This window comes from Vigna umbellata, chromosome 3 (genome assembly GCF_029865625.1).
Source record: "Vigna umbellata cultivar VRB3 chromosome 3, Vumbellata_1.0, whole genome shotgun sequence".
NCBI classification, from domain to species: domain Eukaryota; kingdom Viridiplantae; phylum Streptophyta; class Magnoliopsida; order Fabales; family Fabaceae; genus Vigna; species Vigna umbellata.
The window spans coordinates 23,203,368-23,227,381 of NC_142167.1; the positions used below are offsets into that span (position 1 = coordinate 23,203,368).

The 24,014-nt window shown below is 36.5% G+C and overlaps 5 protein-coding genes across 9 annotated transcripts; 2 read left to right on the forward strand and 3 right to left on the reverse strand.

The window, feature by feature from the left end:
* Window positions 1-1,562: 1,562 nt before the first annotated feature.
* Window positions 1,563-3,986, forward strand: LOC124835644 (Sec14p-like phosphatidylinositol transfer family protein). The gene is made up of 4 exons (XM_047310611.2): window positions 1,563-2,542; window positions 2,625-2,749; window positions 2,874-3,024; window positions 3,144-3,986. Exons 1-4 carry the CDS (start codon window positions 1,640-1,642, stop codon window positions 3,396-3,398), a joined length of 1,434 nt encoding a protein of 477 aa, XP_047166567.1. The 5' UTR covers window positions 1,563-1,639; the 3' UTR covers window positions 3,399-3,986.
* A 3,274-nt stretch (window positions 3,987-7,260) lies between these two features.
* LOC124835635 (patellin-3-like) lies at window positions 7,261-10,052 on the reverse strand. The gene is made up of 4 exons (XM_047310602.2): window positions 8,574-10,052; window positions 8,359-8,483; window positions 8,133-8,274; window positions 7,261-8,045 (listed from the first exon to the last, which is right to left on the reverse strand). Exons 1-4 carry the CDS (start codon window positions 9,903-9,905, stop codon window positions 7,791-7,793), a joined length of 1,854 nt encoding a protein of 617 aa, XP_047166558.2. The 5' UTR covers window positions 9,906-10,052; the 3' UTR covers window positions 7,261-7,790.
* Window positions 10,053-12,945: 2,893 nt separating this feature from the next.
* Window positions 12,946-17,337, reverse strand: LOC124835638 (protein NRT1/ PTR FAMILY 5.10-like). 2 transcript variants are annotated; one of them, XM_047310606.2, is made up of 4 exons: window positions 16,931-17,337; window positions 16,644-16,861; window positions 14,448-14,992; window positions 12,946-14,324 (listed from the first exon to the last, which is right to left on the reverse strand). In XM_047310606.2, the coding sequence occupies exons 1-4, from the start codon at window positions 17,073-17,075 to the stop codon at window positions 13,499-13,501; spliced, it is 1,734 nt and encodes a 577-aa protein (XP_047166562.1). In that variant the 5' UTR covers window positions 17,076-17,337; the 3' UTR covers window positions 12,946-13,498. The 2 variants fall into 2 exon arrangements, with proteins under 2 accessions (XP_047166562.1, XP_087965283.1); XM_088109157.1 differs by having other exon boundaries at window positions 16,926-17,067.
* A 264-nt stretch (window positions 17,338-17,601) lies between these two features.
* On the forward strand, window positions 17,602-20,907 carry LOC124835640 (transcription factor bHLH81-like). Of its 4 annotated transcripts, none has more exons than XM_088109160.1 (4): window positions 17,602-17,987; window positions 18,064-18,252; window positions 20,213-20,265; window positions 20,430-20,907. In XM_088109160.1, the coding sequence occupies exons 1-3, from the start codon at window positions 17,724-17,726 to the stop codon at window positions 20,231-20,233; spliced, it is 474 nt and encodes a 157-aa protein (XP_087965286.1). In that variant the 5' UTR covers window positions 17,602-17,723; the 3' UTR covers window positions 20,234-20,265; window positions 20,430-20,907. The 4 variants fall into 4 exon arrangements, with proteins under 4 accessions (XP_087965286.1, XP_087965285.1, XP_087965284.1 ...); XM_088109159.1 differs by having other exon boundaries at window positions 17,603-17,987; window positions 20,448-20,907; XM_088109158.1 differs by having other exon boundaries at window positions 17,604-17,987; window positions 20,197-20,265.
* A 144-nt stretch (window positions 20,908-21,051) lies between these two features.
* On the reverse strand, window positions 21,052-23,068 carry LOC124835639 (uncharacterized). Its single transcript, XM_047310607.2, has 2 exons — window positions 21,551-23,068; window positions 21,052-21,465 (listed from the first exon to the last, which is right to left on the reverse strand). Exons 1-2 carry the CDS (start codon window positions 22,577-22,579, stop codon window positions 21,202-21,204), a joined length of 1,293 nt encoding a protein of 430 aa, XP_047166563.2. The 5' UTR covers window positions 22,580-23,068; the 3' UTR covers window positions 21,052-21,201.
* Window positions 23,069-24,014: the final 946 nt, after the last annotated feature.

Consider the following 24,014-nt stretch of genomic DNA (forward strand, 5'->3'; position numbering starts at 1 on the left):
TTAGGATGGATGAATCAAGACAGAACACAATGAAAGAGCCAACAAATTATATATCCAGCAAATACAATGCATCATATTATGAGTCTGGAAAGTAGAAGTAATCAACAATATGCCAATGAAACAGAGACTTAAATTAATCACAATGACTGAATAAGAGAAAATAGCACATCATAAAGCGAAAACCGTAACTGTGTTATCATGGACATGACGTATAATGATATGTAAATCTATATGATTTTAACATTCATAGATTTATCTTCATATAACTATAATAACTGTGTAAAGTTTGAGGTGTTAACAATATAAGAAAGACCTTGGATGCGGAAGAAAGTGTGAACAGCAATTTGATTTGCAATCCATCACCAACAGCGACGCCAAATCAAATTGTTTATTGTTTCTAATCTCCAGTACCACAAATACAGCGACAGAATAATTATAGATTATAGTTTATACAACGATTAAAGAGACAACGCAAAACAACGTAACTAGAATGTCTTCTCCAACGGTGGAGAGACACCGTTACACACATGCTAACTCAAACTCACTTCCACCTCGCGCTTCTAACGTCAGGCCCATGGCCCATGGCCCAGCCCATTCAATAATTTCTGTTTCTTTTTCATGGAATACACCTCTCGGTGACATTAACAATAATCTTATACTATAATTTAATCAGATATGTATATTTTTTTATGTAAATTTATTTATCCAATATCACTTTAAATTCTTTGGTGATTTTCTATGCGGTCTCTCTTGCTGTCTTCTCAAAATACAATACCTTAATATTTCAAAATATATTAACTTTTTTAATACATTAAATTAGTATATGTTTTCATAATATAATACATTAGGACTTTGAAATATATATATTTTTAATATATTAATATCATTATATTTTATATATAGACATAATGAAAAGACAACACCAAAATTAAGAAAACAATCTGGACTCAAGAAATATAAAAAAAAAATAAAAATATAAGATGATAAATAATGTCTTTACTACTTTTTCTCCTCAAATTTAAACCTTAAAAAAACAACTGAGAAATAGGATGAGGAAGATGGGATAAAAGAAATATAGTGAATAAAAGTATAATAAAAAAAACTTAACAGAGAAGAGAAGAAACAGGAAAAAATTATATAATTTTTTAATTTTTTTTAAAATATAGCTTTTAAAATATATAGTCAGTATATATTTTTATCTATTGGCGAGTGTTGTTCCTTTTCATTTCTTCCGTATTTCTATTCTACTAAATGCATTTAATTTATAATATCCTGTCCTTTATCTCTCTTTTATTTGAGAGGTACTAAGAAAAGGAAAGAGTGATAGATAAAAAGTTATAATTGAAAATAAAATATGCGTGTGTATGTGTGAACATTTATATTGTCTTTTAGTACAAAAAGAAAGAAAATTGTCAAGATTGGAATAAAATAGGGGTAAAATGGTCTTTTTCTTTTACCTATGCAGGTGCAGGAAGAAATTGCCACCTTTGTGTCATACGTGTGTGTTGTGGCATAGGATTCGGACCAACAATTCAATGAATGTTTTTTAAAAAAACAGAACAGAACAGAACGAAAGCTCTGTCTGTCTTCACCTAAAACCAACCAACCAATTTTCTCACTCTCACTCACTCTCTCCCAAATGGCCGAAAATGATTCTAACCCTCCTCCTCCTCCTCCAGCCGCTTCACCGCCTCAGGAGCCTCCCGTGCCTCCGTCACTATCATCTGAGAATGATGCCAAAGCTGACGATGTGATTGAAGAGAAGGTGAAAGCTGAGGAGGTGCTTGTGGCTGAAGATAAAGACGAAGTAAAAGGAGGTGAGGAGGCGGTTGTGGTTGAAGAGAAGGAGAAGGAGGAGGAGAAGGAGGAAGAGAAAGAGAAAGAGAAAGAGAAAAAGAAAGAAGAAGAGGTTACAGTAGGAGAGACAGAGAGCGAGTCGTTGAAGGAGGAGAGCAATAGGGTTTCTGATTCGGAGAGAAAGGGCATCGAAGAGCTGAAGAAGGTGGTGAGGGAGGAGTTGGAGCGGAAGGAGGAAGGCGAAGTATCCATCTGGGGCGTCCCTCTCTTTAAGGATCAGAGGACTGACGTCATTCTTCTGAAGTTCCTGAGAGCGCGAGACTTGAGGGTGAATGATTCTCTTGTGATGATTCAGAACACTCTCCGATGGAGAAAGGAGTTCGGCATCGATGCGCTTTTGGAGGAAGATCTGGGAGAGGAGTTGGAAAAGGTGGTCTTCATGCACGGCCAGGGAAGAGAGGGGCATCCCGTCTGTTACAACGTCTACGGAGAGTTCCAAAACAAGGAGCTGTACCAAAAGGCCTTCTCCACCGAGGAAAACCGAACCAAGTTTCTCCGATGGCGTATTCAGCTGTTGGAGCGCAGCATCAGGAACCTGGACTTCACTCCTGGAGGCATCAACACCATCTTCCAAGTCAATGACCTCAAAAACTCTCCTGGCCCTGCCAAACGGGAACTTCGCATTGCCACCAAACAAGCTTTGCAGTTGCTTCAGGACAACTATCCCGAGTTCGTTGCCAAACAGGTTCGCTTTTGCTTTCAGTTCCTTCCTTGCTTCCTCCGTTTCTATTTTACAACCTCTAACAGAAGGGATAGGGATCGTGTAGGTCTTCATCAATGCCCCTTGGTGGTATCTTGCATTCAATACCATGATCAGTCCCTTCTTGACTCCGAGGACCAAAAGCAAATTTATCTTTGCTGGACCATCCAAGTCTCCCGATACTCTTTTCAAGTTAGTCACAGCTCAACTCTACTCAACAATAATCACCATTGCCATCTTCTCTTTCCCACTATTTCATATTCTCTTCTCTCTATTATCATCTAACCTTCCTTATCTCTTTCCTAAAATTGAACAGGTATATTTCTCCTGAGCAAGTGCCGGTTCAGTATGGTGGCCTCAGTGTAGACTTCTGCGACTGCAACCCCGATTTCACCATGTCTGATCCTGTCACCGAAATTCCTATAAAGCCAACCACTAAGCAAACTGTCGAAATTGCTATCTATGAGGTGGGTTTCATTCTAATATTCTTTTAACTATATTATACTGGACTAGATTCTGTCATGCTCCTGTATTATTACTCTCTGAACTTAAGTATCTCGCTGAATGGAGTCACTCGATTTTCTAGAAATGCATTATCGTTTGGGAGCTGCGGGTGGTGGGCTGGGAGGTTACCTATAACGCTGAATTCAAGCCTGATGCTAAAGATGCATATACAGTTGTCATACAGAAGGCCACAAAGATGTCCCCCACCGATGAACCAGTGGTTTCCAACAGCTTCAAAGTTGGTGAACTGGGGAAGTTATTGCTCACCATAGACAATCCTACCTTGAAAAAGAAGAGGCTTCTTTACAGGTTCAATATCAAACCCTACTGTGATTGATCGAAAATCACCTCTAGACTCTCCGGTGTATTCGGTACTTGGAAGAAATTTAACTTCAAGAGTGAGAAATATGCAATGCATGTTGCCTTTTGTTCTGCCCATTCTTCGTCTATAGTTTTGTTCGTGAGTCGTTTGCAGATTGTCTTTTTCTAGTCTAAATTGTTCTTTTATTTTCTGGTGATGAACAATATTGAGGAAGAGAGTAGCACATGGAATTGAAATTAAAGTTGGTTTGTGAAAACACATTTGTTACCAGAACTATGTACCACTTTGATGGGTGAGCCAAACAACACGTAGGAAGGAAGTCTGCTTGTTAGAAGTTTCAATGTAAAATTTTGTTCCTGTACTTATCTGGTGTGGAGTTTGGTTTTGGCCCAATTCTGAGCATTTTGCATGTCATAGATTGTAATATAGAAGGAGTAAATGAGAAGTATGATTGATTTCTCTATTTTCTCTCTTGCTTAATTCTTCATTTTAATGTTTTTCTATTTGATTTTCATTCTATTATTGAAAGATATTAAAAGTGTAATTATTTCAGATTGGTTACTTTTGGTTGAATATTGCAGAGGATGCTTCTGTTTTTCTTCTTATCTGTGCAATTACACTTTGTTTGGTGATATTTTGGTTCTTCTTTGTTATTCTTGATTTTTTATGCTGTTTTACCTGAGGACTGTAACTGGTTGAGAATGTACTTTTATCAATTGGAATTGACTTCTCCAAAAGACCATGTACATTAGAGGGTAAAATATAGAACGATGACTGTTGGCTGAAAAAATGTTTGATATTTTAACTGCCTAAATGATTATATACACACATATACATGTAATTTTCATTACAGTATTTTGTCATCTCTTTTCTTATATGGAAAGAAGTGACCAATCAAATGTTGAACAATTATATAGGGTTAAATTCCAAAAGTAGCTAATTTTCTTCCGTCTAGGCCCCTCTAATAGCACAGGCTGTGTTTTTGTTCTTTATGCCTTTATCATGCATGACTATGGGGGGGAATAGATGCATTTATAGATTCTTATGATTACTGAATTGGTGCTTTTTTTATTTTAAAGTTTCCGTGATTGATGTTTACGTGTTTATGTTTGTTTAAACTCATATAGCTGATGAAAAATGGGAAAAGTTTAATTCTTTTAACTTGGAATTCTTAAAGAAAGCCGAGGTTACATGATTTAGGGGTTTTTGGTTTGTCTGTCATTGTCCTCTAGGTGAATTTGGAGTTGTTGTTTAACCCTTATATTAGTTTGACAAAATTTAGTACATGAGTGTATACTTAAGATTAAGGTACTTAACAATAAATTTTATGGATAATACACATCAATAATACAAGTGTCTCTCTATATGACTCCCACTCTCAATTCCAAGTTAGGTAAAAGGTCCAAAAGAAGTTGGCCCATATTTGAATGATATTTTTGACAAGTTATCTATATGCTGCAATTTCATTGGTTTTGTTGATTTTTGATAACTACTTTTTTTGTGTGAACTAAGGGTATGCATAATTTGACAGTTAGAGAGTAATTATTTTCAAGTCTCAACATAGTTTTTTCCATGCATACTACTTCGAACTAGATTTCATCATTACTGATTATTTCAGTTCTAATAACATTTAATTCGTTTATAAGTTTGTGTGTTTGTTTGCCTAATTCAATCAATTAAAAAATATCGTTATTTAAATAGTAAGTTAGTTTAACAATTAATTATTATTAGCTTATAAGTTAATTTAATATATTTTAATGAATGGTTTGATTAAAGTTTGACTTTTTAGTTAGTTTGTCAGTATATTTTTACCTAGTAAACACAGTTCACAAGCCCAAATTATTTGTTTGGTAATGGGCACAGAGCGGATAAATTTAATTCGGTTGATTGAAATAAAAAGAAAGTGAATATAACTAATGTTCTTCTACTTTATCCATTCCTTAAATTTACTTCCTTTCTGTTCAACCAAACAATTTAATCTTTGTCGGTATGAAAGGTTCGTAGGTTTGGATGTTAACATTGATGTAATGTAAGTTAATGAATCACTCGTGTGCTAAGGTTGTCCAGAACAGTAATAATTGTTACCATCATTTATACTTTGAAATCAATCATTACCTTCTGCAACACTTTCTTCCTTTCTCACTGCTTCCACCTAACTTCAATATATCCATCTCCAGCTACTTTTGTTTCTAGCAAAACCAATAAGATTTTAACCCATACATTTCATATAATGGACAAGATGTAAGCAAACAAATTAGGTTAACAGTTTCCAAACTTGAAATTTTGAAATATGAAAATATAAACACGTCCGAATTAGGAATGTAATTCTAAAAATGTTCTTTCACCTATACTTTTTAGTTTTTTACTGTTTTACCTCGTTTTTCTTTTCAAATGATTAAACAGCTGAAATAGTTCAACTTTAATGAAATAATTAACTGTGATTTTTTAAGATTAACTATTATTGGATATTTCCTTTTGAAGAAAATTGTTTTATTGTAAGTGGTTGTTATACCAACCTGTGATTTATTGTTAAAGTTATATAGAGAATGGGAAAGTTATTAAATTGAAAAGAAAGGAATGGGTTGGTTGAGCTTTCAAAGTTTTGGTGGAACGTGTATCTATCTGGGGTGGGTGACATTTTGTTCTTTCTTCTTTTGCTTCAATGATGGATTGAGTGTGTAACATTACCAACACATGTCTGTAATCATTGTGTTTGCTTCCAGCTGTTACCATCATCCATTCTTTGCTTTCCTTTGCTTTCATTCATTCCATTTTTGTTCTTAATAAAGCAAATTTTCAGTTCAGTTGTACATAATAAATCTCTCTTTATATTTTCAAATCCTTATAATTCAATCCCTCCAACTGCTACATAAGTAAAATAGCACTGTTCTATTCCAATGCATTATGTATAATGATAATTTTCTTTATTTTAATGTATCTTCATTTTCTGATTAACTCCTCAATATATAATGTGATTATTTGTCAGTGAATATACTCTCCTTTTAGTTCTACCAATTTTGAGTTCCCAATTTCTTTTTTCACCACATTAATTATGAGCTTATGGATTCTAATTTGAGAGAGCCCATATTAACATCACATTAGACTTTTGCTTTGGATCAAAACCAATGTATGGTGCAACACAGGAGGGTATTTTAGTCTTTTCAATTATAGTATAGAATGCAGTTCATAATCATGGGGTGCAGGAAGAAAATCCACAACTTTTTACCAAAGACATCACTCTTTCCTTTTTCGGACTTCCCCTCTCCAGCCCATTCATCAACGCTGAGACAAACATTATGAAGAACTTGCCTTGTTCACATCGTCTCGTGCTCGATTTTCGCTCATTGCAATGCAAGTTGCAAACCCACAAACTTTTTTATGTATCTATAAGAAAACTGATTTTATTAAAATTAATAAAATCCTTTTCTACTTCTCATATTATTTAATATAGCAAAAAAGAAGCCCAAATTGTCTTCAATTCTTCAATATACTTCAAATTGAGAGGTTGGGTGTTGACGAAAAGAATGAGTGTGGCAAGAGTTGGTGGTTGTCCGAGTAGAGGGGCCACCCTGGCGTTGGCGTTGAAGAAGAATTGAAGAGGAGAGAGACTATTGTTGCCGTCACAATCCAGATTAATTTTAATCTTACCAATAAACCAGATGAGGAAGTAGTGCACCATAGAAATGGTCTAAAAATAAGACTATTAAGAGTTTGAAAAGTAGTTTTAAGAATTCCAATACTTGATAACAAATTTCCATACACCAAATATAAAAATAACTCTTACAAATTTAATTCATCCATGCACAAAACAGACAGCTGGGAATGAGTAAATAGACTCTACAGAATAACCCTTCAAGTAGAAATGAAAGAAAAAACAGAACCAATAAAGTAAATTTTTGATTATATACGGGAGTAAGGAATACATGACGATCACATTTAAACAAACTTTACAGCCATAAGAGTATCACAATGCAAACAGGAGTGACAAATTTTGATGTACAAATGAACCCCACTATGTTGTTCCCTCTCCCCCACCAACCTTCCTTGACTTGCTTGGCTCAATTGATGCATTCCGTTTCAAACATTTCCAAGCAGCAAAGGTTTTATCCAATTCCAGAAACAAATAAACAAAACACCAAATTACAGTGAGAGACTAGGCAGTGTCAATGAAATTGCCCGATCCCAGACTTGAAACAAAAATAATTTATGAAGCAAATGAACAAAGTAACCCAAGATAACCCGGTATGAAAGAATGAAGTCCCCCACCCACCCCCAAATTAAGTTGCATAGTTGTAACGATGATGAATATATATAACAGTAACACCCTTATTATTGTTGTTCACCTCGACATCCTCATGAACATGAACATGAACACGAATTGCATTTAGAGACTGTTGTTCCTTGAAGTCACTCTGCGATGGGTTTGGTCTTTGACCTGTAGAGGAGTTTCTTCTTCTTGGATGTTTGGTTGTCTATGGTGAGTACTACCTTGCCAGCTTCACCAATTTTGAAACCGTGACTGATCACGGTCTCATCTGCGGGAGCAATTTTCCTGTTCTTCTGCACAATGACAGTGTATCCATCCTCCGCTGCGGGCACAAATTCAGCTCCGTAGCTCACATCCCAACCCACCACTCGGATTTCCCAAACCAGGTGGCTTTTCTGCAGGTGCAGGAACATTTATTTATCAGTATCATAGTCTCTTCCTATTAAAGAGGAAAAAAAAGGAAAAAGAGAATGATTGGTCACCTCAGAAACTGGGAACTCGACAGCATGTTTGGTTGCGGGTTTGATTGTGACCTCCGTAACAGAATCAAAAGTGGTGAATTCCTGTTCACCCTCTCTGCTCAGTCCACCGTATTGAATGGGCACCAGCTCCGGAGCAATATATCTGTCCATCAATCATCTCAATGAGACCAAATAATACATCGATGGGGAAGGCATATAAAGAAAGATAATGAGACAAATGATTTACTTGAAAAGGGTTTCGGCAGACTTGGATGGCCCAGCAAACACAAATTTGCTCTTGGTCCTCTGTGTGAAGAACGGACTGATCATCCTAGAAAAGGCAAGGTACCACCAGGGAACATTGATAAATATCTGCACAGATAAAAACAATTCAATAAGTGAGAGAACGATGGAGTGAAAATTGAAATGATTATTAAAAAGTTAAGGAGTTGAAGGGGGTACCTGCTTGGCCACAAATTCAGGGTAGTTATCCTGAAGCAATTGAAGGGCCTGATTGGTGGCCTGCCTGAGGTTACTCTTGCCGAGTCCCGGAGAGTTCTTGAGGTCGTTGACCTGCACAATGGTGGAGATGGCAGTGGGAGAGAAGTCGAGGCTTCTCACGCTCTTCTCCAGCACCTGAATCCTCCACCTGATGAACTTGTTGCGCTTCTCCTCGTCCGAAAAGGTCTTGTTGTACAACTCCTTATTCTCGAACTCACCAAAGACGTTGTAATTCACGGGGTGGCCTTGTTTGTCGTGTCCCTCAGTGAACACCACCTTGTCCCAATCAGTTCCGAAATCTTCCAGGACCAGAGCGTCGATTCCGAATTCCTTCCTCCAACGCACGGTGTTCTTGAGCATGGTGAAGGCATCCTTTACCTTGAAATCCCTCGCTCTCAGAAACTTTAGCAGAATCACATCGCTCCTCTCATCCGCCAGCAGCGGAATTCCCCATATCTCAACTTCCTCCGGACCAAGTTCCTCTTCCACCTCCTTCGCTTCTGTCGCTTCAACCACCTCCTTCTCTTCTGTCACCCCTTCTTCCTTCTTCTCTTCAGTTACTTCTACTTCCTTCTTCTCTTCAGTTACTTCTACTTCCTTCTTCTCTTCAGTTACTTCTACTTCCTTCTTCTCTTCCGTCACTTCTACTTCCTTCTTCTCTTCTGTCACTTCTACATCTTTCTTCTCTTCTGTCACGTGTACTTCCTTCTTCTCTTCCGTCACTTCTATTTCCTTCTTCTCTTCTTTAACTTCAACATCCTTCTTTTCTTCTGTCACTTCAACCTCCTTCTTCTTCTCTTCTGTCACTTCTACTTCCTTCGTCTCTTCTTTAACTTCAATTTCCTTCTTCTCTTCGGTCAATTCAACTTCCTTCTTCTCCGCTTCTTCTGCGGCCCCTTCCGGCTCCTTCTCTGCTTCTCCCGCTGCCACTTCAGGCTCCTTGACGGTGTCTGGTTTCTTCTTCTCTGGCTCTGGCGTGGGGGGCTTGGGCGCGGTTAGCTCACGCTTGTTGAGCGCTTCTTGAACAAGCTTCTTGAGTTCATCAAGGGCTTTCTTCTGCGCCTCGGGGAGGTCGCCGACGACGTTGGTCTCCTCCTTGAACGAAACCGATTCAGAAATCTTGTCTTCGACAGCGGCCTGGACCTTCTCCTGGGTTTCAGTTTCAGGTTGAGGTTCAGGTTCAGGTTGAGGTTCGGGTTGAGGTTCGGTGGTAGGTGCGTTGTCGAGAGGGACAGGGTCGACAACTGGCGGCACTTCCTGAGGGGGAGGTGGGTTTTGGGTTTCTTGGGCCATGGAGTAAGCAGGGTGGTTGTTGTTGGTGGTGGTGGTGGTGTTATTGTCGTTGATGAAGGGTTGAAGGGTTGATGGAAGAAAAGAGAGGAAGATGGATGGATGGGTGGGTGTGAAGAGAAAGTGATTATATTATGTTACGCTGTTTGATGCTTGAAACCAGTCTGTCATGCCAGCAGATACACCACTTTCTTTCTCATTTCGTGGGTCCCTTCTCTCCTTAATCATTCTTCTCTCTCTCTCTTTCTCTCCATAGATTGGATATTACCGCACCCAATCCAAACAATCTATTCTAAAACTTACCAAAGAATAATTTTTAGTGCCAACCAATCACACCTTCATTTTCAAATTAATAATCATAAAATCAACGTACACATGAACATTCACTTCTCTCCTCTCACAAGTAACATTGCTTCTAACCTAATCAATATTCAATGCCGTGATGTTCCTAACGTCATTTCAAAAGCTACTATTTTCAATCCAAATTTAAACTCTCGAACTCTCTCTCTACTTTTCAAAAATCAAATTAAACACATTCAAATCTCTAAAACCGTTTCTCTTCATTCAAACACAGCGTTGAATTGAAGGAGAAGAAGGGGATCGACGAGGCTAACCTGAGGCATGATGCCACAACAACACTCAATTTCAAACTTCATAAGCCATCCCAAAGCTAAAGTTGCAGAGAAGGCCAAAACCATCAATCAGAATCCGCTTTCTTTTTTTCTAATCTCCTTCCTCTTTGCTACTTTTTACATTATTTTAAACCTATTCCCAATTCTCACAATTATTAAAAATAAAATATTCTTTTAAATAAGTTTTGAAAAACACATATTTATCGTAGTTGTATTGCTATCTCTGTCGTTTAGGGAATAACTTGAACGACAAAGCAGATTAGAATGGTTGACTTTATGATCAAACCACTGTTGAAGATGGTGGCATCCAACAATACTAGCTCTCAGCCCACCATTTTTATCAAATTCAACATATTTTATGTTTTAATTTATCTTAATGTAAACAAAACAAGTCTTTATAACTCATTTTTTTCTCTTTTTATGACAAATTTAATCATTATACAGTATGTATGATATTTGCATTTAATTACTAATTATTTTAAAGTCATGAAAAAGATTGTTATAACTTTACTTGTTCATAATTAGTAACGACCAATAGCAGACCGGCATCAAACAAAAAATAGCTGTCCAAGAAGAAAATAAGTTGTATAGTTTAAGAAGTTCCATCGAAAATGTATTTTTACTTTTGATTTTTTCAAATTCGATACTCACATGACATGAAATTTTATCAGTGAATAACTACAATTAATACTTTTCAATTTACAATAACTCATCCATTAATATTAAACAACAGGAATTCTCTATTTTTTTTTTTTACTTCTACACTAAACTTGTCTTCCTAATAAAATTTTCGTGATAAACAAAGATGATAGATAGCTTTTTATAAGAAAAGAAAATAATCTGGCAAACCTGTTCAAAGAGCCAGAAATTAATTATTTCCCTTTTGAAAAAAATGATCTTATATAATTGAATCAAATATCATATACACGGCTGTAGTCTAACATACAGCGTGATTATACAACTTCAGTATATCCAATTAATTTACAGAACAATATGCTTTTCTGTCATTTACCACTAAACAAATACATTATTCTTTTTTGGTAGACGCAAATATAATAGTTTACTCACTCAGTATCTTTATTGAAAAGTCTATGCCAGTGCAAAAATAAAGTTTGTAATGAAGGATTCAATTTGATTTTTCATATCTTTTATTTTATTTATAAACTCTATGCCAGTGCAATTAATGTTTAAAACAGCTGTGCATAATATATATTCAGAATTATTACAACACAAGAGCGGCTATTTAAATTTATACTGGTAAAATATTCGCAATATATATTTAATAGAATTTTGTTATCATGTTAAAGTTAAAATAGAAAGATTGAATTGTGATATTTAATAAAGAAGGGAATGAGAAGAAAGACGATATCGTGGACACAGGCTGTGATTGAGCGAGAGAAGGAAAATGAAGAATTATTGTGAGAAAAAAAGCAAAAGAATGATAGAAAGAGAGTGGTTACGTGCCAAACACCAAATTCTACGTGCTTATGCTAAGCAAAAACCCATTAATATTTTTTAATGAATACCTCTGAAACTAGCCATCGTCTAATGATTATTAATGTATTAAAATACAATCTCTCTCTCTCGTTTTCAACTTTCTTCTCTTGTTTTTTTAGTACGAAATGTATTTGTTGCTTTTCTCACCTTCGTTCACTATTCTGACTTTTCCTTTCCCATCAAATCACTTTCATTTTTTTAGTTTAACCCTCGCAATCAATTAATATCACAATTTTAATCTTATCATCTCGTCTAACCCATTTCTTAACACGCAACCCATCATCCAACACAACCCATTATTCATACCAGTCATCGGAACCCAATTTAAACGTAATATTTGAATATATTTGGTATGTTAAGGTATAAATTTTAAATCTACTAAAAAATTAATAGGTAAAGTAAAGTTTGTATTTATTTATATAATTTAAATTAATTTTTATCTCTAATTGATACTATATTTTGAATACACATTTTTCACTAATGTAATAATCCCCATAACTTAAAAAGACAAAAAGTCACAAAATAAAAGTAAAAGATAAGTTTGCAATCAACTTTGTTGATATTCCAAGAATTGTATACAATATATTCTCTTCCTTAAAAATTAGCTTCTAAAAGACATGGTAAATGTATAGAAAAGATAGTGTAGGAATTAAATTAGATTAAATTTGTAATTCCAGACTATAATATAGGAATATTTCGAAGTTGTAATGATACTCCTTGTCGAGTAGGAATATGAAGATTATCGATGCCCAACTTGTGAACAAGGAATTGAAATTGTTACTTCTTGAAGGCCTTTGTAGAAGTACATGCTAGCCATAGGTTAGTGAGTACATGAACATTAGTAATGTTTTCAACTGATGTCAAACAAAATGGGTCAACCTCAATATGCTTTAGTGCATGCATGAAAAACACGATTTGAAAAAAATGAGAAAATTTGTTTAACTATTGTCACAAATAGATACATAGATGTTAAATTATTAACACTAAGAGCCTAAAACAATGATTTAGGTTAAGTTATAACTAACAATGACCCTTTAGTATGACAAAAAATACTAAGGTACTTCCTACTCCTAAGAAAATACCCCAACATAATAAAAAAACCCACAAAAGAACAATAAGAGAGGAAATGACTTAGACTGAACCGCAAAACACTGTCCTTGGAAAACAAAATACCTTAAGAAGGTATAAATAGAACAATAATTATTAGATACTACCCTGAGACTTAGCTAGTTACCCATGAGAAGGTACTTTTCTCTAAACTTAACTTCAACTCTCCCTTTTGTAACAGTGAAAATGATGTATATTTTTTTTAAATCAATCCTGTATATTTTGAAGTTGATTCTCCAATTTAGAAGTCCAAATACAGCAACAGGTACAATCAATTAGAGGGTTTATATGTACAATCAAGATAGAATTTTCACCCCATATAGTTTTTTTTTCACTCCATGAACATGATAGAAGAGTTGACTATTGTCGCCTGATACCTTTGTTATTGTAAATATAAGATTTAGCAAAGCAGGTGAAGAGGGCCAATCCCATGACACTGAGAGCAGCAAGTAGCCAGTAAAAGTAATTAAGATGCGCCTTGTTCAGATTATTAGCAAACCAACTGTCTTCTCCGTCTTTACCTGTCACTTTCTCTATCACAGAAATCAGAAAGCCGCTTATAAAGCTCCCAACACCAAATATGCTCAAGTACAAAGCAAGACCCATGCTTCTTAGTTCATTTGGGACCTGGTCATAGAAAAACTCCTGCAGACCAACCATGGTAAAAACTTCAGAGATTCCGAAGAACATATATTGGGGAATTAACCACCATATACTCATCGGAACAGTTGCATTAGGTTCATCAACAACACCAGACTCCTGAGCCGTTTTCAATCTCTTGGTCTCAACAAGGGCTGCAAATACTACAGTGATCACTGATAAAAAAATGCCAGTCCCAATTCTTTGCAGCATTGTTATGCCTGAGGGTTTGCCAGTGATAGCTCTCGCCGCTGGCACAAATAAGCGGTCATAGATGGGACTGAAGAGAACGATGGCCGCAGTCGTAAGTGTTTGAAGAGATGCAGGGGGTATATCAAAACCGGGTAATAGTGTTCTCTCCAAAGTAACCCCTTGCTTAGTAAAGAACGTTGGAACTTGGGCAAAGACCACAGCATAAATCAGCGTTGTAGACCAAATGGGAACCAACCTTAGTACTGCTTTAGCTTCTTCCACTTCACTTGGGCTACAACTCTCCTCTTCTATGGAATCCTCATCCTTTAACTCTAATAACGCTTTGTTAAGGAACCTGTCAATGTGTAAAACACTGTAAAGGAACTTGCACAGAGCGTAAAAACAAAACTCAAATGGGATTAAGAATGTCAAAACAAAAAGACTCCTAAACAATCAGAAATTAGCATGTGATTCTCACTCGAACTGTTCAGAACTTTGATGAGGAAGCATTCCATCACGTTCTGCTTTGATAGCTGTGGTTGAATGGGTGGTTCCCCGATTTCTTATAGCAGCGACAAATACACGGCCAATTCTGCGAAAGGGCCTTTTGTCTCGCTGCTGAATGGTAAACCTGTATGTCATTGTTCCTAACAAGAAAACAATTAATGCAACAATCATGACAGCGCAAGGAATTCCAAATCCAAGAACCCAACTAAGGTTGTCCTGAATATAGTTCAAGATCGAAATAGTTGCCAAGCATCCAGCACACATAGTGAAATACCACCAATTAAAGAACGTGCTTCTATCTTTGTGCTCCTTTGGATGTTGTTCATCAAATTGATCTGCTCCAAAAGCCTGAACACAGGGCTTATGTCCACCTTGCCCAATGGCGATCAAATAAAGAGAGATGAAAAACAAAATTATTTGCCAGCGAGGAGAGCATGATTTCAATTCATTGTCGACTTGACACTCAGAGTTGGAGAGAGAAGGAAGCAAAGCTGATAGTGTTAACAGTCCAAGACCCTGTAATTTATATAAAGCCATGGATTAACATCAAAACAATGTAAGAACACATGTTTCACAATGAAAATCCCCTCTTTTTTTCTTCTTTTCGTTCACAAATCTAATTGTGTCAATTTAAATCATCGTATCGAACTTTTATTTAATTTTCCATTGACTAGCAATTCAAGCTAGCTGAGAAAAACAGAAACATACTGGAAATGAGTATAATCAATCACCATATCAAACTATAACCTATTATTTAAAATAATTTATATAAAATGCATAAATAATAAAGAATGCATAATCTTTTCTTTAATTGAGTCGTTCAGGGGAGAAATAAATTTCAATGATTTGGCTCCTTAAATTAATTGAAGTTCCTGTTCAAACACAGAAGTGAAGTAGAAGCTACTCAAGTCCAAGCAGCTAGATGGTAATAAGAACAGTTTTTTTCTTTTTCTGGTCTTGTTACCAAAACACCATTGAATTTAAATCTACCACAACATATTGTTATTAATTTATGAGATGGGAATCTAATGAGGGACTGGGATATATCTGTTCTGAAGACCATGTTACACTCTCAAATCTATTTAAGAGAATATTAAAACCACATTTAAGAATATTCAAATATGCAGGTTTTATCCAGCTTATTGGTTTGAAAGCATTCCTTGTGTTAAATCGTAAAGTTGCATGAATTTTATATAGATTTTAACACTAAAAAGTAAAGTTAAATGTTATCTTGAAATTCAAAACAAATAAATAAGAGTATAAAATATGCAATAAAAATAAAAGTATTTTAAAAATATTCATATATTTATTTGTATGATAATTGAAAACTCTAATTATATTCACTAACTAATACTTGGGAATTATTACAATTAATAAAGCCTGTTAAATAGTCCTAACTCATAAGAAAAAGTTGACCGTCTGTATAATGAATAACATTTGGAATTGATGAGCATGAAACTGTATGCTCAAGATAGTCAAAATTCCGATCGTTGTACACCTAAGATGTTACTGTCAATGATAACTACATTCCAATCATTTCATTACTTTCACTTATATTTTAATGATAAGATAATATAACTTTTAAGGATTAAGATATTTTTTTTACTATTTATGTTATGGATGAGTACTTAGAGGGAAAAATGATTTAGATCATTGCTCATTATTTTAATGATTTATTTATTACATGATTACAATAAAACTAATTAACTTGTTATTCTATTAATTTAGATATTCACTTGTTTTTTATTTTAACTGTTAAATTTAGTAATGAATATAAATTACTGAAATTTATTAAGCATGACAGTTAATTTTAAATAAAATGAGATTCAAATAAGAAACAGCATATATCCTAGCATATGATGATAAAATTCGAATTCAAGAAGTTAAGTACAGGTGTCAACAGAGCCTAATTAGAGTCATTTGGGCTGACTGACTGATGAGCTCCGAGCCCAGTCAGAAATGATTTAAATGAAATAAAACCAAATATATTGGGAAGAATCATTACTATCATCAACTAAACTATTAAGAAGTGGGGTTTGTGAATATGAACAAATGGCGAATTGAAAGGTAGAAAAATAATAGGGTTTAGTGGGTGGTTTTGTAATAATTTGTTTTAACACATCTTATTATTAAATAAAAAATAAAAAAATGAACAGGAGTGAGTGACCAGAATGTAGACGAGGGAAGCGAGTACGATGGTCCGGTAGCGGCCGAGACGAGAATCTGCAAGAAAAGCCCCGGCGAGAGGAAGCAAGGAAGCAGTTCCCGACCAAACGTTGACGTTCTCTGCGGCGGCGGCGGTGCTCTGATGAAGAGGCCCCGTGAGATACGATATCATGTTCCCCTGAATCCCGTAATACGCAATCCTCTCCGCCACTTCCACGCCTGATTCCATTTTCACACATGTTACGCTCCTTCTTAATTCAACTATAATCAATCACTGCCTTACCTTACCTATGATAAACCAAGCGGATCTCCACGACCCAGATTTGGATCTTACGGCGCATCCACCTCTGTAGTCAACCGCACCAACCACCACATCGTCCCTCTCCTCCTCCTCTTCTGCTACCACTACTGCTTCTTCCAACTCATTCCCCATCCTACTAATCTCTTAACCTTACTTTCTCACCCTTTTCTTCTCCCCTCTTCCTAATAAATACCACTCTCTCTCTTCTACACCTCTTCCAATTTATCACCCTCAATAAAAATAATCTAATTCATTTTAGTCTAAAATACCTAATCATTCCGATAACAAAGACAAAAAAAATATTGAAAGACAAATAATTGATTAAAAAATATATATTTGTCTTCTTTTCATAATTGATTAAAACAATAAATAGAAATGCAAGGGCAAAGTTCAATTTTTGTTTGGTATGGCAACTGAAGTACACATCTATCTGTTTGAGAACAAACCTGAATCAACGAAGTTATCTTGTGGGGGCAGTGGATATAACAAAAGTAGAAAATTAATATTATTTTCACATTAGGGTTAAAATAGAATATCACCTGTGAGAGAGGGTGAAGGTGAAGGGTGGGTCCCTGACATTGCAGAAGTTTGCTGATGAAGTGGATTGGATGAGAGAGATGGAAGGTGAGGTCCAATCCACTAGTCCACTAGTCCACTTGGAGAGAACAGAGGCTGTGTTCTGCTATGCTCTGCTCCACCACAGGGCTCACAACACAATCACTCTATCCTCTATAACAATCAACCACCAAGGATCAAGGTAAACCTGCAGAGGAGAGGGCCATGCAACCCAAATCCGCCGCCAGACTGCCCAGCTTCCGCTCTATTCCGGCCTCCTGGTTAGAATCAGTTCTTTTGAAAGAGGAGGAAGAACAAGAAGAAGAAGAGGAGGAACAAGAAGAAATCCAACAAGCTGAAGAAGAGCCCTTGACCTTTACCCAGCTGCTTTCTACAATCGCAGCTCCCTCTCCTTCCCAACGCTATGACACACAGGATTACCCTCCCACCACCATGTCCATGTCCATCCCCAATTCAATCGCACCCAAGGTGCTTTCATCTTCTCCCTTCTATTATTCCTTCTGTGCCTCATCAGCTCCTCTTAACGATGCATATGTGTGTTCAGGAACTTTATGCTTCTGCCCCCCACCTCAAAGTGGACAACATGTTCACGTTTGAGGACTCGGTACCCTGTAGAGTTCGGGCAAAGCGCGGCTGTGCTACGCATCCCAGGAGTATTGCCGAAAGGGTTCGCAGGACTCGTATCAGTGACCGCATCAGAAAGCTTCAAGAACTTGTGCCAAACATGGATAAGGTTCTATTTCCGTCTTATCTTAACATCATTATTTCATTTTTAAACCCCTTATCTGCTGCATGTATTTCACCATTCACACAGCTTATAGGAAGAAAACCCAAGCATCCTCCAAAATAATGATATATATGACTGCTGGAATCCAAATTAAAAGGAACCGGTTGATTGTGCAAAACAAGCACGTCAGAAATAAACTTCAAGGGACTAGCATGATCTGTAATGATCACTGGATTGTGATCTTAACCAAACCTGCCCTGAATTTCTGTTATGCAGAAATAGTATCTAAACTCTGAAGAAAAGCACCATATCCGCTTAGCAACTATTTTCCTTTTAAAGACTAGGAATTCACTAAGCAATTTTTTTCTGAATAACCAGTTAAGGAAACAAAAGTAAAAACTATTATGAAAATGAACCTAATTATTGTGTCAATAACTCAGACCATTTCATAATTCTAAGTATCTAACAGAGTTTAATCGCTGCTCCTTAACGGCCGTGGGCACTCAATAACAAAACCCTTAAAGTTAATGTAGTTTTTGGAATTGATATTAGATAAATTCCTTAACAAAAGCCCCTCCTTCAAAGGCTGACCATCAGACATTGGGTTCGTTGCATGGCTGTGATATCATTTGTTACGAAAAGGCTAACGGACACAAAATTCCTTAACATCTGATTAAACCAACTTAGCCTCAGTTCTCAGATGTTAGCTTCTGCTATGCATTTCTCATTAGTTCTCCCAAGTTCTTCTAGACACTTGGATTCAGTTAAGTAACTCCTGAACACTTAAGTTTATCCTCATTCAGCCCTCATATACAGATCTAGTGTCTCTTATTTTGTTTTAGTGAGGACCTATGTCGGGAAGAGTCTTCTCTACCGTATATTTACCCTTGACTTTGTTGTCTTTCTACTTCATTGTGCTCCGTATCTCTCTTCCCTTCCATGGTTGGCTTTTTCGTTTGTTAACTGTATTACAAAACTTCGATTTTCGCAGAAAGCTTAATGATAGAGGGGCTCAGTTCGTCATGATACCCTTATTTCATTCGTTTCTTTTATCCCAGAAACCAATAAAATAACTGGCTCTTGGAATAATCCGGTTCATATACCTCAATATATATTATGCAGTGTCTGATTCATAATACTTCACTCCTGCATTTAGTTTTCTCCATCACTTTTTTGAGAGTGAAGTTTTCCTCTAAGGTTAAGATCCGTGTTTGGACTAGGGCACTCGATTGGATTCAAAACTAAGGATATGTTATGGTCATGAAAACAGCATACTCCCTGGTCCCCTGATGTAATGTGTTTTCCGGTATTATTGTCAAGTAGCATGGCTATTTGGAGTAAGCACTGCATACTTTCTGTGGGAACTTTAGGGTTGGCCTGCTACCTTAGGACCTGTTCACTCTACACGCTATTATACAGAGGTTTTTGGAGGAAATAACAAACAAGCTTTAAGGAGCACTGCTTATTTTGTCAACTATTGGTGCCCTCGTCTGGGCATAATACCGGAATTTCTTCACATCATTTCCAGCTGTTATTCTCTTGCTGGATGGATTCCTGTTCCTGGTAACATCATTGGTTAAAGCCAAAGGTTTACGGGATTTTTTTTTTATTATTTTGTAAAGTGACTAGGCTGCTTGTTAAGCTGTTTGATTTCTTTTCTTGTAGCTCTTTTCTCTCTGTTTCTTTGACGTTTTTGGTATGTACTCGTTCTACCCCACGTTATCTCTTTCTTCCTATCACGACCTTAATTCTTGTTGGGTAGTACAAAAGTAGCGCAACAGATACTTAACAATCCTTCAGAAGAATAAGTATTCAAACATGTTCGGAAAGATCCAATTATATAGTGTTAAATGTAAATATTGGAGTTCGAGTTTACTTTCATTTTAATGTTTCTTTGGGTGGTAAATCAGTTCGTAGCTGTGTTTAATGTGGCGTTTGCTTTTGTTGTAGCAAACAAACACTGCAGATATGTTGGATGAGGCGGTAGCATATGTCAAGCTTCTACAAAAGCAAATTGAGGTACACTTCTTTGTGTGGCTGCATATAAGCTTGTAACTTTAACATATAAGCTAAGCTTGTAAAAGTTTGTAACTTTAATTTCGCTCTGGAGCTTTCACTCAGTATGTTGATGATAATCTCTCCTTGCCCGTGAGGTTTCGACTAACTAACTTTCATGAACTGAGACTCTTGAAACACTGCAGGAACTGACAGAGCACCAACGGAGGTGCAGATGTATGGTTCAAGAATAAAATGCCGACAGTACATGCAGTGGTTGGCCGCTGAAGATTTATTTTATGAATTATCAGATTTTTTGGTGATCAAGCAGACACTCCGGATGCTAATTATATAAATTTTAAACTCTCTGGATACCATAAAGGGATGCTAATTATATTTTTTTAATATCGCTGGATAAATTAAAAGATGCATACAGACATGTTGGGGATGGCATAGGTAGTTTATTTAAAATATAGAAACTGTCCGACAAGCTTGTGAATCCTTGGCTACTTGTGAAGAAAATGGTCTGATGTATTTAAGATGCACCGTCAGTTAAATAATGTTTAACTCTTGAAAGATTGTCATTATCTAAAGAATTATGTCGGTCAGGAATTTTATCGGATGGCAGTGTAAATGTTTCTTGTATTGTAAAAATATTTTATTGAACTGTCCAATGAGTTAATAATTTGGTAACACTGACGAAATTAGTTATCATCGCTAATTTTGACTTTAAAAAAAGGAAATACTTAAACGCCTAAATGGAGATAATCATTTTTATGCAATAATAGACGATCTTATGCACATACTTGGTGAGACAAATTAAATATACTTCATTGCAAGGAGTGTTAAGCCCTAAACAGTCTATTCATAAACCTGAAACACACAGACGGAAGTATTTGCAAATATGAACACATGATAAAAAGAAGAAAAAGGATTACTACAAAAGGTAATTTGCATGGCTTAGCAAGGGGTGTGAAGTCGTTGAGCCAAATAAACGAGATGCCATGTGAGAGACATGAGATTGAGGATGTTTAGGAGAGAGGAATAGGAATTCAATTTCTTGAGCTTGTCGTTGAGCTTGATTATTCTTGATCTCACTGCATCCTGGTCTGCGCTGCTGGAAGGCTCACCTGTGCGTTGATGCTCTGTTCTGCCACGCTCACCACTTATATCTACTCTGCCTCTTCCTTCTTCCTTTTCTATTTTTATCCTTTCGAACATCAGCTGAACGATAAGGAGAAAAAAAAAAGTGAATCAAAACTTGGAAGAATGTGAAGATAAAAGAATGGATAAGAAATGCGAAGCGTACCTTGGTGGCCCGAGGCTCCAAGTAAAGAGAATTGAAGAAAAGAGTGGCCAGAGAGGCGAGAAGGTTATATGCTTGCAATGCGTGAGATTTGTTGGAGAGCAGAGTGTTTGTATTACCGAAGACATGACCAAATAGAGCCACCCCAACGCTATAAGCCATGGCCCTGAAATAAACAGGGTAGATTTTGCTCTGCACCACTGCGAACTGGTGCCTCGCCATGGCCCTCGACTGCACGTAGCTGGAGATAAACGTAACCCACACACACATGCCATAAGCAGTGGCAAACCCCAGCAAGTTGGCCACCCCCATCACCGAATTCAGGCTCTCCAACGATCCAAAACTGCTTTTTAATGCGTGTTTGAGGCGGCGCAAAGAATCCCTAGCTTCTGAGACGTTATGAGCCACATGCTCCTTCGCTGTTTCTACAGTGTCCTGCGCGTATTCGTGCACATCACGGGCTTTATCATGCACGCTTTCCTTTGTTTTTCCAAGTGCATCGGCAACACTATCACCCACTCGCCGCGCCGCCTCCTTGTTGGCGGCAACCTTCTCCTTCTTCTTCTGGAGGGCCTCTTGAGCCTTATCCTTGGTCTTCTCCATGGCATCCGCGATTCTTTGCTTGCATCTTCCGTAGGCATCGCAAACGAGCTCCTTAGGGGCATGCAGAAAAGCCGCATCTTCCGGTTGTGAAATGCCTTGACCGACGTTAGGGAGAACGGAGGCAGCCTCTCGGATCCCGTCTTTGGCGTTGTCTAAAACTTGGTGGTGATGTGTGGGTTGCTCTGGGGAGATTGAGATTTTGGTGTTGTGATGGCCATCTTGGTCGTATTCAACAACCACAACTCTATGGCCTTCTCTGACAATGGTGTTGGCTCCCTGCTTCTGGTGCGTGGCTGGAGCGGGAGACAGTATGGCCGATGCGGCCAGTGAAGTGATTACCAGACTCACCGCGAAAACATTCAACATTATTGTTGTCGGAAGTTGTTGGTTGGTGTGTTTTGGGATTGGTTGTTCCGTTTTAAGTGGCATTGGACTCGGAGGGGTTAAACCCACGTTGCATGCTGAAACATAATCAGGTGCTGCCACCTGTCATACCCCTTTGCCACTTGTCCATCTACCCCTCCTTCGTGTCGCCGTATAAGGACCTTGTTTGCTTCCACCCCTCTACACTTTCTCTTTTCCATTCTATTCCATTCTGTTCTCATCGGATATTTAACAAACACATCACCTGCACTTCAATCCATGCAAGGGATAACTATAAGTTAACTTTTACAGCATGACTGATACACAAAATTTAAACGGCATATACATTTGAGAATATAAGGAATGAGAGAGGGACATGAAAAGTTGCGGATTGCATTGAGTTGATAGTACTTTGTCTTCGGTGTCAGTGATTTTTGACTGCTTTGAAAGCTATGTCGCTCTGGATTTATCTTATAAGACAACATTTTAATCACGCAATACAGCAAATGAAAGTGAAAGAGAGGAGATTGATATCATAATGATGCACCGCTTCTCTTCTGAATTTGACCTGTAAATACATCTTAGCTATTATACACCGCCTTTTTAGATTCGCTTAATCACTACATACATTACACATAATTACAACAACGTAATATCACGGGTTTTTTTAACCAATGTAGGAAATTACTTATTTGGGTTATTTTAAAAAAAATTATGAAGAGGGTTATGTCGTATCAACGAGGTATGAAGTTGTTTAACGAGTTTTACGAAATCGTGGAAGAAAACGACTCAATGGTTAATATAGAAGTTGTATTACTCAAACGCGATTTTTATTATAATTAATCTAATTAACTATTACTAAATCAAAGTCTTAGAAGGATAGAATTATTTCCTTCTGAAGTCTTCTAAGAATGACACAACTTCTTTTAAAATTCAGAAACATTAAAATCGTGCAAATGAATAAATAAAATAGTTAAATAAAAATAAATCATTTCAAATGTTTCAATTTCTTTTAAAACGATTTTTATGTACTGTAATTGAAATAAATATAAATTCGACTCTCAAACAATGAATAACTATTTCATTGATTATTCTAAAATATCTAGGAGTTATGGATTTTATGATTCCAAATTAAAGATAATTTTTTAGAACAAGAAATTATCAATTCTTTTAGGATATTGAGTGTGGAAAAAAATATAAAATTAAAAATTTTGTTATAGAAGAAGATTTATTGACAATTTCAATCTAATTGATGAAGCAGGTTTAAATTTTTTACAATGACAAACTCAAGATCCTTAATATCTTTGTTGAGATTCATCGGAGAAAGGAGAAGTGTTATTCTAAATCATTATGTGATACTTTTTCAAGAAAATTAGAAAAATAATCATAAATCTTTGGTATTGTTTACTTTGGAAGCTAGAACTCCGTTACAGATTTGTTTTTAAAAAATTAGAAGTGAAAGAGAAAAAGGATATTTAAACTGGTTTTAATCTTTAAGTCT